This window comes from Sebastes fasciatus, chromosome 10, assembly GCF_043250625.1.
Source record: "Sebastes fasciatus isolate fSebFas1 chromosome 10, fSebFas1.pri, whole genome shotgun sequence".
In the NCBI taxonomy this organism is placed as follows: Eukaryota; Metazoa; Chordata; class Actinopteri; order Perciformes; family Sebastidae; genus Sebastes; species Sebastes fasciatus.
The window spans coordinates 5,538,466-5,552,710 of record NC_133804.1 but is presented as its reverse complement, the minus strand read 5'-3'; the positions used below and the strand labels follow the sequence as shown (position 1 = coordinate 5,552,710).

At 40.4% G+C, this 14,245-nt stretch overlaps 1 protein-coding gene across 3 annotated transcripts; it reads left to right on the top strand.

Annotated features, from left to right (window-relative positions):
* Positions 1-229: 229 nt before the first annotated feature.
* abhd18 (abhydrolase domain containing 18) lies at positions 230-13,121 on the top strand. Of its 3 annotated transcripts, none has more exons than XM_074647771.1 (14): positions 231-400; positions 2,224-2,332; positions 2,948-3,032; positions 3,126-3,226; positions 4,135-4,210; positions 4,686-4,770; positions 5,810-5,837; positions 6,157-6,295; positions 6,578-6,667; positions 7,751-7,852; positions 8,414-8,631; positions 8,757-8,893; positions 10,002-10,164; positions 12,470-13,121. In XM_074647771.1, exons 2-14 carry the CDS (start codon positions 2,241-2,243, stop codon positions 12,525-12,527), a joined length of 1,374 nt encoding a protein of 457 aa, XP_074503872.1. In that variant the 5' UTR covers positions 231-400; positions 2,224-2,240; the 3' UTR covers positions 12,528-13,121. The 3 variants fall into 3 exon arrangements, with proteins under 3 accessions (XP_074503873.1, XP_074503872.1, XP_074503870.1); XM_074647769.1 differs by having other exon boundaries at positions 232-395; positions 4,686-4,772; positions 5,812-5,837; XM_074647772.1 differs by lacking the exon at positions 12,470-13,121 and having other exon boundaries at positions 230-400; positions 4,686-4,772; positions 5,812-5,837; positions 10,002-10,168.
* Positions 13,122-14,245: the final 1,124 nt, after the last annotated feature.

Sequence of the window (14,245 nt, the reverse complement as noted above, 5' to 3'; positions counted from 1 at the left end):
ATCTTTGTGTTTCTATATTAGAGTATAAAAACGATCTATCTATCTATCTATCTATCTATCTATCTATCTATCTACACAATAACTGTAACACTAAACATGCAAGAGTTTCTCGCGAGATGTTAAGTTTCGGCATAGCGAGTCTCGCGATACTTTTCTGCAAGTTTTTGCAAAATTTGGCACTTTGCGGGTTACCTTCTAGACACGACCGTTACGTTCTGAGACGCACGTTTATTCATATGTAACCGGAAGTCCCTCCACAGTGTTGCACCGTGTGAGAGCATGCAGACCAGCAGCTTGACTAGTGGTCAGAGAGTGCTGTCATTTAACCTCTGAGGACGGTAGCTGTTAGCTAGCAGTGCGAAGACATCCACCAGGACAACAACCGTCTGTGTAGTGTGAGGTAACTTAGTGTAACCTTACTGTCTCTGTCTCTCTGTCTCTCTGTCTCTGCATCGTGTGCAACCATCCAGGCTAAGTTAAGTTAGCTCACTGAGCTAAGTTCAACTTCAGACAGCAGGCAGATAACGTTAGTCTGTCTCAGAGTTGATGTGTGCTCTAATGTCATTAGTTTTCCTACACACCACCTTAACAGAGAGGCATAATATAACGTTAGCTCCTGTTATAAAGGTTATAAAGGTCATGCTTAGTCATTTTGAATAACTGTAGTTGATCATTGACTCATTGACATTGTTGTCTGCTGTGTACCGTAACTGTTACTGTAGATCACCTGTCAGAGCAGCCTGCTACTCTTCAGCAGCTATAACGTTACATAACTCACTGCATCATTCACTATGTTGTATTTATCGCATTTGAATGCAACCACAAAACTAAAATCACATCCTGACGGGACTATAGTCCAAATAATGTTGGTATTATTATGATGTGCTCTGTTCCCTCCCCTCTCTCTTTTCCATGTGAGCTAAAGCCCCATCAAGCACTATCTCCGTTTAGTTTCTGTTGCGCCTCTATTCTTGCCATTGCGGTACTTATGCTGGGCAACCAATAAGTAAGAATGAAGGTTCCCATTATGAGAAAGCAAAGCGCATTCAATATTTACACATGATACATAACATGTCACATGCTTTAATGTTTGACATTCTACTGTAGCCTACCACTTTGAACAGAGAAATGGTAAAGTCACATGTGCTGTCAGTAAGCATTGGAATAACAGTTCTAATAGATTCCTACTGAAAATGTCCCTGAACTGTAGCCGTAGAAATTTGAACTCATTGTAACATTATTTAAACAGAAATTAGGGCAAGTCACCTCCATTGTATGTCAATATGCATAGTAATACAGATTCCCTTAATTTTAACCTTATTGTAATGTATTTAGTATGTCATTATGTGTTTATATAAGTATAATGATGTAATATTAAAACACTTGGCACATTAAGATAGGGAGCTTATGGCTGTGAGTTGACTGTATTAAATATATATATGTACTGTATATACATATACAGTACATATATATATACAGTATATGTATACAATATATATATACAGTATTTATATATAGACTCTACAAGGCCGTTTTGTTTTCAGCATTGGTGGGTCACAGAAAGGTCAAATAGTTTCAGAGGCTGTAGTGGGCTCGGTTTCAAAGCTAGAGTGAAGATATTGGTATCATATGAAACTAGACGATCGGCATGCATTTGTAAATAACACTTAGGCTAAATTTTGTTGAGAAAAAAACTGGTATGGCCATTTTCAAAGGGGTCCCTTGACCTCTCAGCTCTCACTGCGAATGAAAACGGGTTCTATGGGTACCCACAACTTTTCCCTTTACATACATGCCCACTTTATGATAACCACATGCCGTTTTTTGCATGCAGTACAGGTGTGTTATTTCTGCCTATTCTGAAAATTGTGTATTTGAATTTTCCTGCATACAGAAATCTTTTAGTATTAAAAAATCATTCATAATACACATATACAGATGCAACAGTTAAACTTATCAAACTCAGTTTGGGGTTTTTGACCACTTGATAAATCCAGTATTTGTTTTCTTTTTAGCTCTTGTTGGTCCCACCGACCTTGACAAAAGTACCTGTGTAGCTGCTAGACGCTTAATGTTGTTTGCTAGCCACAGGTTTGCTTCAGATATTTGTGCTGGTCCAGGTAGTATACATTTGGCACGCAAGGACGTACAAGAGTCTGACTTCTTTCAGCTCTTATGCTACATTATGCTAGATAATGAAGTATTTTCTGTCTCTCTGTGTAGATGCCAGGTGCTGGTCCATGGGTGTGAGTCGACTGGATGTATTTTACAGAAGGCTGCTCCTCACCAAACTCTTCATTGGAGGATGGGGGAAGCCTGAGGACCTCAAGAGGTACAGAAACAAAATGAGAACACAACAGAATACAGCTAGAAATATCAGGATAGTGGATAAGCTTGTCATTGTATACATGGAGCAGCCTCTTCTAACTCTTCCTAATTAGCCATGGGCTAGCTCTTCCACACTGCTATGCAAGTTGCCTACCTGCCCATCAGGATTTAATCGAAATACTCAATTACTTCAGTATCTTGCTCAAGGACACTTCGACATGTGGACTGGAGGAGCTGGGGATCGAACCGAGGAGCTGGGGATCGAACCGTCGACCTTCCCATTGGTGGGCGACCTCCGAGCCACAGCCGTGGGGGGGGGTTTATGTACAACAATGGTTATAATTCCTGCATGGTTAACCCAATATTGCTGTAAATAAAGCTGAAAGTCTGCACTGAAAGCACACACTAATTGCTTTATTTCAAATCCATTGTGGTGGTGTACAGAACAAAATAACAACAATTGTGTCATTGTCCAAATACTTCTGGAGCCGACGGTATATAAACATATACTAAAAGCAACAATGACCAACAACATACCATGTTTATATAAAAGTCCCATGTTTCTGTAAAAACAAGTTGAACTGATATTGATATGTTCTCCCTCGACTGTGTTTTGCAGAATCTTTGAGTTCCGTAAGCTCATCGGAGACAGAGAGAGGTGCAGGTCTCTGGTGCCTAAGGACTATCCAGTTCACATAAACAAGGTATTCCATCTGTTCTCTCTTCATTGCTCGCTAGTATAACTTTTTGTTTGTATTCTCACAGATATATATGTGTGTTTGTGTGTTTGTGTCCAGACAGAGGAACACATTGACTGTCATATCCACGAAGGGTTCTTCATCTCTCCTCTGGAGCACTTGGTCCCTGGAATCCTGCCACCAGAGGCCGTCAAAGCCAGGTACAGAACATGATGTCGTCCTCTCCTAAGGCCAATGCAGGGTATATGCAGGAAACCCCAAGTTAAATTAATACAATTTAAGACCTCGTCCCCACTTGGAGTTCTAACCGGTCACATCAGCGACGCACTTTAACTTACATTTACTACACATTGATTGTAAGACAGCACAACTAAACCGTCTTAGATTGTGTCAATGCAACATAATACAGATAAGTAGGTGAACAAAGCACAAGAGAATGAACTGAGTGACTAACCCAATGCAAGGTTTATTAGAGTAAAATCAAGGATGAAGGGACGGTCACAGGGCAGATCGGAGGAAGTGTGGCGTTACAGACCAGCAGCTTGGGAGATCAGTATGGACTACCCAAGGGTTCAATATTAAATAAATAAATAAATAATGGTACAACAGAAATAAAGCAGTACTACCATGAAATGTTTAAATAATTCAATACATATTTGAAATACAGCTCCTTATGATAAAACATTTTTTTCTCTTGCTTCTTTTCTTAATAACAGAGTTTATTGCGGATCATTTGTTCTAATTCCTGCTGTTTTTATTTCCAAATGGACGTTTATTTATTTTTACAACACCATTTTCCCAACCAAGTAGTGATGACTATGTTATTTCATAATGCTGTTTTTGTGTTTGTCTGTTAATCAAGATAAACGGGCAGAACCATTCATGTGGCCTTGTAAAATAACACACCAGATCTATTGCAGTAAATGCATTGTGTGCATTGTTTCTGTTAAAATAACTATAAGAGCATAAATCATTAACTGCAGCATCATCTAGCTTTGCCTGTTGAGTTTCACACAACCAAATATCTTCCAAGTGATGATGATCACTCGTGATGTGTTTGTGTGTTGTGCTATCCAAATGAGTCCTCATAGTGCGTTTGTTGTTTCAGGTTCCAGTTCATAGTTCCTAAGAGGTGGCAGAAGAACAGACCAGTATGCATCCACTTGGCGGGGACTGGAGACCATGTAAGGCTCTAAACCTTTTACCCTCAGCAGCATAACCTGAACCTTTTAAAGTGTACATATACCACCAAGCAGAAGGTGATGGATATGATACGACCAGTGATATTGCTGTTGAGGTCCTGATATTGGCCTTGTTTTCTCTTGTTAATGTTTTTCTTCATTAGCATGTGTTTTTATATGAATAATGAATTCAATATTAAAATGTAATATATATCACTTTGAAAGCTTTTTTATAGCTACACTGAAGAACCAAGAAAGTGTTTAACAACAAGCTTGGTTTTGGGTACGTATGTGTTCACCAAGTGACCATCTTCCTTCTTTGCTATGGGAAACTCTTTTAGAGCCGCCTCAGCTGGTGTTATGATTTGGAGCTTAATACCTTGTAGCAGTAGAACCCCTGGATAGATTATTGTGATGTTAACTTGATCCACTTTCTCTGTACTTTCTGACTCATAAGTATTATGACTTGTGTGTGTAGTTTTTCTGGCGTCGACGGACCCTGATGGCCAGGCCCATGGTTAAAGAGGCGGGAATGGCTTCACTGCTTCTGGAGAACCCGTATTATATCCTTCTGTTGTCTTTTCACATCTGCTTTCCTCTTTATATGTTTTGTTAATTTCAAATAGTTTTATCCTTGATAAGCTATATCTTCTTTACACTGCTGTGCTTAACGCCCTTGTGTGTGTTGGTCTTAAAATGAGGTGTGGTCAGGCACACTGCTATCTTGAGGCAGCAGAAAGCGATTGACATTGACCACCAAAAACTTGGTCTGAAGTCTGCGGCAGTACTTTCCTGCTATTTAAAGGGCGCATTATTCAGATAGTAAGATGAGTCTACACAGGCAGGTTCACAATGCACGTACGCTCTGCTGGTTACACACACAGGGACGCAGCAGCAGCTCTCCTCGTCCTCAGTTATATACAGCGTCGGCGCTAGAACAATGTCTTTATTTATGTAATCAAAACACATAACACAGGCGGCAGGTGACAATTCAAAATATATTGAAAGATATTGAAGTAAGGCTCTCAAACGCACACACGCCTCTTTGGCGTCCCTTCTCATCATCCCTCTGTGTGTGTTGAGGTAGACAACTTTAGTTTCAGTTTGTGGGCCCTCTCTCCCTAAACGCCGGCGTTTTGAGGCTGATGGATCCGCGTGTTACGCACCGCCTCCACAGCTGTGCCCTACTGCAAGCACGTGCGTAATGCATCTCTGGAGGATTACGCTCAGCTGTTTTATTTGGCATATTTCCCAAAGGTCACTCTGGCCGTTGATAATTTCATCTGTCGGACAACTACACGAGACTCCGGCAAAAAGAGGGCACATGCCGACTGACGTTAACTCTGCACCGAGCACTCTGCGCTGGTCGCCAAAATACCGCACAGACGAAGTCGAAGCCAATGTCAGGATCAGGAAAATACCAAACGGTTGAAGGAGCACTGCTGGTCCCTAAACCGTACAGATCCCATGATGGAACATTTCCTTTTGTCCCTCCCTGCCTAGTAAATACCTGTGTATGAAAGACATGTTTTATCTTCTTGTAATCTTTATCTGGTGTATGCTGTCTGTGAACATTGTTTTATTCCTTGACTGACCTTTTACATGGCTATCGTAAACCCAAAGACCAACTGTAAGTTAACTCCCATTCACACCATAATGACTTGATTGATTGATTGATTGATTGATCACCAATTTGGCAATTGGCTTTTAATTTCAGACCGAAGTAGATAAAAAGTGAGCTTTCAGTTTTAAACATGAGAAGCATAATGAGACAAAGGATCTTCAGTTTGCATTTTATGGCTACATACGTGATATCACGCTGACATTTGACTGTATTTGGATTCTTTTTGGAACATCTAGACTAAAATCGAAGAAACATGAGCAGTGTCCAGTTTGGAGGTATTAATTCAGTATGAAGTAAACGAGGACATTATTTGTGGGTATTTTAGGCGGTCCAGTCTAAAGAATGTGTCAGACCTGCTTGTGATGGGAGGGGCTTTGATCCTGGAGTCGACAGTGCTTCTCCACTGGCTGGAGAGAGAAGGTTACTGGCCTCTAGGAATGACTGGCATCTCCATGGGAGGATATGTGAGTCACCCAAACAGCACACGTTCTGTCACGTTCTTCATTAAAGTGCTTTTCACTTTGATTTCCTTTTATCAAACTTGTATATTCTACTAGTATTGCACTAAATATGTAGTCAACATGCATGTCATCCTGGAGACCCATAGTCACCAGCATCTTCCTTTAGATTTGAAAGTAAATATTTTACACGCAAGCCTGCATACAAATACAAGTGGGTCCAATATATGACCATATCCTACCCAAAGTTCATATATATCATGAAGTCTTGTGTGTCTGTGTGTCCAGATGGCATCCCTGGCAGTGACCAACTGGCCGAAGCCCATCCCTCTGATTCCCTGTTTGTCCTGGTCCACTGCCTCTAGTGTCTTCACCACGGTAACACTCTTTCTACCTGAGGAGATAACTTGACTTCTGCACCTCCTCATGGCTCTGTTTTCAGGCTTTAAAAAATGTAGCCCGTGACGGGAGACTTTGACCAATCACAGGTCATTTCAGAGAGAGAGAGAGCGATCCTATTGGCTGTTCTGGGGCTGGTGGGCGGTGCTTGGTATTTCCAGATCTCAACGTGGCTGCCGGGTCACAAACTTTCTCATTTTAAAGCTAAACAATTCACTACAAGATGTTTCTGAACATTTGAGAGACATAGGCATTACAGTAACAGAATATTGATTCATGTTTGATCAGCGCTGCCTATTTTGACCGGTTACAGTTTGCGAGTGATTGACAGACGGCAGCTGGACGGCAGACTCCAGATCAGCTCTTACTGGTTGTTTTCCTCCGGTCTGAAATCTTGCAGATGCCGTTAGGAGCACCGGAGGACACAGAGGCACATGATTTTCTTTTTCAGATTACCTGTCTCATGCACCTACTGTCAGGATATAGTGACCGTCCAGTGTGTGACCCTTCTCGTGTGTCGGGCCAGTCACCGACTGAGTCAGATTAAGAGAGTCAATAAGATTAAGAAAGTCTTTGACCAGAAGTCTGGCTTCACAGCATACATGTAAAATCACCAACAATTTAAAAGCGATCATAATTTAACAGCCGCAAAGTCCTGCATAAAACCCTTATTGAACTTGGGTGGACGGTACACAACCTCACACAGCGTGGGAAAAGGAGCGTTAGTCTCAAATATCTGCAGCTCAAAGCTGGTTTAAGTGTCAAATAAATTCTGGCGACAGTGAAAAGGTGGATTTAAAAACAGACGCCAGCTCTCCACCCTTGCCAGCGGTCCGAGGGGAGCTGAAGAAATCACAACCAGGAGGAAGAATTTCAGGAAATAAAGGGTGCACTCACCAGCATGAAGCCAGGTTTCCATCAGAAACATAAAATCCAACGAGCGAGAGGTGAAGAAGTTATTGAGCGAGAAAATCGTATTTGTTATGTAGATGATCTTTCTATCACTTATTGCCCCCCAGTAAGTTTGACCCTATTTGTGTGTGTGTGTGTCTGTGTGTGTAGGGAGTGCTGAGTAAAGCCGTGAACTGGAAAGAGCTGGAGAAGCAGTATGCCATTAACTCTGTGTATAATAAGGAAATCATCAAGCTGTTGGAGTACTGTGGGGTATGTTATCCTTCAACTTCTTTTGAAGATCACTTATTCGTACTCTTATAGTGATTGAGAATATCTAGAATTAGTATAGAGTGTTTAGATTTCTCATCAGAGACAGGGCGGTACAGTTGGCTAGAAGTTAACAGTTTTGGTTTGATAAGGATATTAAAAATGCTAATGAGTTAGAATAAATCAGGAAACGATATGTATCAAAATGATATGACGGTTGATCACCAGAAAATGTATGGCTTATGACGAGAAGAATTACATATCAAGTAAACATTTGCTTTTTGTAGCTACACATCAGCATACTTGTCTTTGTTTCATGTCAATATGAAATGACACTTTTGTTTGTCAAATAATCAGATCACCTTAGGCATCTTCAAGCTCGATTTGGCTCTGCTAAAATGTTCTGAACATTTTTCATTATTTCGTATCAAATTGTTCTATAGTTAGATTTGTCTCTTTCTCCAAGAAGCAGAGCAGCAACATGCTTTACCAGACACATACACACATGAGCATTAATAAGTACATTTGTATCTGTCTTTTGGTCTGTGTGTCCACATTTATCAGGCTGATTCCTTTAAGATGGGTCCAGACTTTGCCCAGAATGTGGATTCTTTAGAGCATCTGTTGGGCCTGTCTGGAGATCAGAACCCCAAAGCTGGAGGGGAAGCTGAGACTGGACGAGGCCTGTTGATTGGTGGAGGCCCTGAAGGGGGCAGGGCTAGCGTCGACCAATTGTTGTCATCAGTGAACAGCAGTGGGATGAGCTTGGACACTCTACCAAGGTAAAGATCTAAGTTATTGTGAATAAAGCTGGTGAATGTGTTATGTAGTTAGTTTAGTTTAGTTTAGTTTAGTTTTATTGTTTTTGTTTGTTCACCTGATTTTTTTTTTTTCTTTCTTTTCTTAGAAGCCTTCATGCAAACAACACACTGCCTGGGAAGAAGACGGATTTAGCCAAATGCTATCGTCCGTCATTACATAGAGAGTCTATAAGCTTCATGAAGGGAGTGATGGACGAATGCACACACATGGCCAACTTCTCTGGTAAGCTTCATGATGCAGACAGACAGATTTACAGGTAATGTTTCTGATTAGTACCGTAACATAAATAGGACGGAGGAAAGCAAATATCAAAATACCGTTACAGGTCCTTTATCAGAAAAACCGAGCTTCAAACAGCTCTAAACAAATTTACTGAAGAAATGTATTGATTACTGAAGCTGCCGCCTGACAACGTCGATGTTCAGTGTTTTTACTCAACGGCGGCACTACAACACAGCCACGGCCACAGGCTGCTGCTATCCCCCAAATTACAATCTATAATCATTTATTTATTTATATATATATATATATATACTATAGTAACATCTGGAGTCTATTTTGTAATGAATTTATTTTTTTCTAATAAAAAAACAACAACTGGACATGACGCAACAGAAGGGAGAGCGGCCAAGCTAGGTCAAGTCTCAGCAATGCAACATATGGATCCCAATGCTAATTTTGACGCTGATGAGGTTGCAAACGTATATTCATACGCATATGACGGACCACAGCCTTATAATCATGAGCCTGTTAAGTGTCCAAGACACCAGGAACAGACCAGAATTAGAAGAAATAACCGATATCGGAAAGAAATTGAGTTGTTGCGTGAGGAGAACCAGTGACTGGCATTAGATATTGTTAGCTAATGCCGGTCATATCACGACATTGTTAAGTTTGTTATCGCATATCAGGCTCTAATAAAACTAGTATCGGTCATATAATAATGGCGGAAGTATTGATACTTACCCATAACAGAAACTAATGCACGTTAGTTTAAGTATCAGCTTGTTTCAGTCGCATTGACTGAGAGAGAGAGAGAGGGATAAATAATCTATTACTCTGTTGAGTTCTTTCAATTATCCAATTTTCTATACCTTTAGAATTGTATAGAAGACCGTCCACAGTTGATAAAAAAACATGATTGAACAAGTTTTGTAACTTGTTTTTCAAATGAAAGGTCACTGTTGAATATTACACCCAGGTCTCTGGCTGCACATTTGACATTTGTACATTTGACAACGGTGCTCAATATTGTGTTTTTATGTATGTTATGTCCCAGTCACAGCATGTATACAGAAATAAATGAGATGTGTCCTTCTCTCTGTCCTAGTCCCCGTAGACACCAGTCTCATTGTTGTGGTCCAAGCCAAAGAGGATGCCTACATCCCTCGTACGGGGGTCCTCAGTCTGCAAGAGATCTGGCCAGGATGTGAAGTCCGATATCTGAACGGAGGACACATCAGCGCATACCTGTTCAAACAGAACGTCTTCAGGTAAACTACTGACTCAAAGGATATCCAAAGATATGTGTGGTCAGGTATGAGGTGTGTGAGGTATACCTAGGTAAACAGTCTGTGAGTATTCAGCTACTGACACACTTTGTATTTGGCTCCCTTGTAGAATGACTTCCAGTACTGAAGTACTGATATTTACTCCTTTCTCTTCCCAGTAGCAACAAATCGTGTGTGATAGAGTATAGAGTTACATGACATGACATCAGTTATCATGAATATGAAGACTTTAGACTCGCAAAATCTTTCAACTCGACTTTGACTTCAACATCAGTGACTCGTGACTGCACTTAGACTTTAGCCTTTTGACTTGGAATGACATGACATGATGAAAAGTTTTTTTTTAAAAAGTCAATCACTTTGCAGAAGCAGGAGGAAAGTGTGCATTCATTAGAGTAGATTATCACTTTCAGACAAAACACGCAGGCAGCCGGCCTCCTGTTTCCAGCCGGCATAGGGATGCACCGCTCCGACTTCTTCAGTCCTGATACCGATACCAATACCTGGGCTTTGGGTATCAGTTGATACCGAGTACCGGTCCAATACCAGTGTTTAATTAATAAGCTGCATGCCTCACTCTGTGGAAGTGACTGGGATCATTCTTTTATGTGTAAAGTCACATCAGGCTTGATTTGAATATTACTGAACTGTAGTAAAATAATAAATCGTACACCAGCAACTTGGTAAAAAAAAAACTTCCAAATTAACAGGAAGTACAATTCAAGTGTAAACCTTTTTAATGCAACAATAAATTGGTAAAAGCTTAAACAGGAATGGAAATTCCAGTATATAATGTATCTAGTAAATATATAGTAAATAAACAAAAAAATGAATTTAATAGATCGGCCCCCATTGTCACAGATACCCGATCCAGCTATTTGAGTCAGTATCGGCCCGATATCCGACTTTTGGCTGTAATCTGATTAATGGGGTCTGCAAGATGGGGCCTGTACTACGAAGCGAGTTCAACATACCCAGGGTATCTTCTCGTTATCTGGCTTCACTAACCCTAATAAACGAGATCACGCCAAGCGGTCCTACGACGCTGGTTATCAACTCGGTAAATCAAACCCATGGTTTCTCAATCTGGTTGTGAGCGCGTTCACATGAACGGGGAGGTGTTTGCAGTTTATGACCAATCACAGACATGGACAAGTCTACTGACCAATCACAGACATGGACAAGTCTACTGACCAATCACAGACATGGACAAGTCTACTGACAGCAGACAGACAGGCAGAGCGGCACATTTTACAAAGGAAGAGTGAACTATGTTAGACAAATACAAAGAAGTTAAACACTTAATCCAGACTAAAGTAACACAGTTGAGGCTATTAAATGCAGGAAGGACAGCTGGCAAAAGAAAAAACTCCCGATGTATGAATGCGTAAATTAGCAGATTTATTAATTTAACGGAACACTCCGTTATAGTCTAGATATAAATAGCTTAAAGAAATGTAATGGATGGGTGGACTACACCTCGTTATGCCCATTAAATAAGATGTGGCATGTGTGACTATTTCAACTTTCTTCCAGCTGCGTCCCCGTCTCCGGTGGTGTGAAACGGACTCGAGTGCAAGTAAAGAAATTAATATAAAAACATAATTCAAAGTGTTAAACACCCACAGCATAAATCCAGCTGTCCTCCTTGCATTTGTCAGTTTAAACTGAGTTGTTTTGATTATGACTAACTTCTTCGTATTTGTGTAATATTATCATACGATCTGCGCACTGAGCTCTGATTGGTCAGTAGGATGTGTTTTTTTTTTTTATCTCTTATCTGGAACATAACCTGCTTCGGAGCAGGTTAGCTGTTCAGCATCAGTTACCATGACGATCTACACCGGTAAGAAGTGATCCACCTTCGTAGAAACCCTGAAGTTACCTTGCTAACGCCAAATCCTGCTTCGTAGTACAGACCTCTGATGTCTGTACACACACCACCCTGAGACATCATTCTACTATCACAAGTAGGCAGTGTTTTTCAGTAGTTAAGCGAGACCAACAGAGTGACGTGTCATTTCTAGAGAAACAATGTAGTTGCGTCATGTCAATTGCTTCAGATCATAGCAATATCTTAATCTCATCACTTAAATAGTTCTCAATCAGGATCTCCGGTATTTAGAGCAGGCATGCAGTATGAACAGATGTAAGAAGGCTACCTTCATTTATATGAATGGGAATGGAGAAGAACAAATTCAAACTTCTGGTCAAATCCCAAACTGTGTTTCTACATGATCTTTGTGCTGTTGTTTTAGAATTGATCGCAAATCTGTTTTATTTCCAGACGGGCCATATACGACACATTCAACAGATTCTGCCTGAAGTATCCCAACCTACACTAGCCACGGCAGGCTGAAGCCCTTTCCTTCCTGTAACAGAACCAGGATCAGTGGCTGGACGTTGGAGAAAACAATCCTTGTCCATAAAACAGAAAGTTCCCTTTCCAGTTCTTCACATGATTACGTAATTCTAGAAAGCAACTAAAACTGTAAAAGTAATCAATAATGTGGTGGGATGTTCCTGCCTGTATATGTTTTTTAAACTAACACTCTAGTTTCACTTTGGTAAACTAGTGTTAACGGACTACAACCCTGTGTCAGTGCATCTTCTCCTGTTTTCACTGGTCCACACCACCACACTGGAAGTGTTTATCCTGATGTGACTGTGTTATTAATATTTTACCCAGAGACTCTGGATAGGACACACAGAACCAGCCTGTAATATTACACTGATATCATACGAGAAAAATATCAACTACTACAGAATAATAGATTACTATGGTAAATCATCAATTACAAGAAGAAAGACAGTTTCATGAGGGAGAAATAACTAATAAACAATTTTAACACATTTCATTGTTATGCAAATAGAAATTGAATTTGTTATATTTATAATAAATATCAGATTTTCATGAATTAAAACCCTGATTTTGATAACATTTATGTTTGCAGTTTTTTCTTGCGATAACAGTTCAATTTATTCAGTAATTATCTCTATATAGTTTTCATTGTTTGTGGCAGTGTGCCGTTATCACACGGGATTCAAATGACCTATACCTACACATTATGGACTTATAGGAACCATTAGCACAGCATGTCATTTGATCGGATTGATATCAGCCAACATCTCCTACTGCCACTACTTCACATTCAAAGTGTGACAGGCTGCAAACCTCCAACTCCTCAGCAATGCAATCATCTTTACTGTTCCCTGCTGGGTGTGGAAGGAGAACAGCATGAAACCAGATCCCGGTTGCTCGGAGCATGCTGGAAAAATGCCCATTTTTTTCAACTGTTTGTTTAGCTGCACTGTAAACAGATACACCATTTGCTCTTCTGTTGTATTTCTGACAAAGAAGCTGATCGACCAGTGTTTGCTGCCGTATTAATTAAACCACACTTACTGTTACCACGGTAACCGCAGATGTTGCCAAATCAGCCAGGACAGAAATCTTGAAGATTCCATTAAGTAAGCCACCTTAGGAACTGTCATTTTTAAAGCAGTATTAATTGATTTTTTTTAGGGGCACTAGGGAGCAGTGGAAGGACCTGTAAACATAAAATGACACATCAGCCAAACTTTAAGCTCTCTTTCCTCCCAACTCCTTAGAAAAGTGTCTGGCTCTTTAACTGCTAGATGTTCCACTTTTTTTCACAGCTACTCTCTGTGTCTGCTGTTTGCTGCTGAATATGTTGTGTACAGTTTATCAGTTTATCAGAGCTTTTTTCACTGAAAACTCTTGTGTCCTGTGGCTAGAGACAAGGTTGAAGAGAGCAGTACGTTATTGGCCACAAATCCAAAACAATTAGCTGAAAGAGGCTAAAATCTCTAGAGCTGGAGCAGGAGATTTCCATCAAACAAGTATTAAGTGTCTGGCTAAGGGAGTCACAAAAAGTCGGGGAGGGATTCCAAATATGCCTGTGAGAGCGGTGGATTGAACTGAGGATTTGATGGTTTGGGATATGGTGCTAAAACATTCAGACCAGTAATTATGTAAAGAAGGGCAAGACCAAAACATATGGGCATGGGTAGCAGGTGCCGACACCTGTTGCAGGTAAAA

Excerpts from the sequence above, each read along its gene's own strand:
- abhd18 (XM_074647771.1), top strand. The coding sequence starts at position 2,241 with ATGGGTGTGAGTCGACTGGATGTATTTTACAGAAGGCTGCTCCTCACC. Across the intron at positions 3,227-4,134 it reads CCAGAGGCCGTCAAAGCCAG|GTTCCAGTTCATAGTTCCTA; the intron begins GTACAGAACATG and ends TTGTTGTTTCAG. Across the intron at positions 10,165-12,469 it reads TTCAAACAGAACGTCTTCAG|ACGGGCCATATACGACACAT; the intron begins GTAAACTACTGA and ends TTTTATTTCCAG.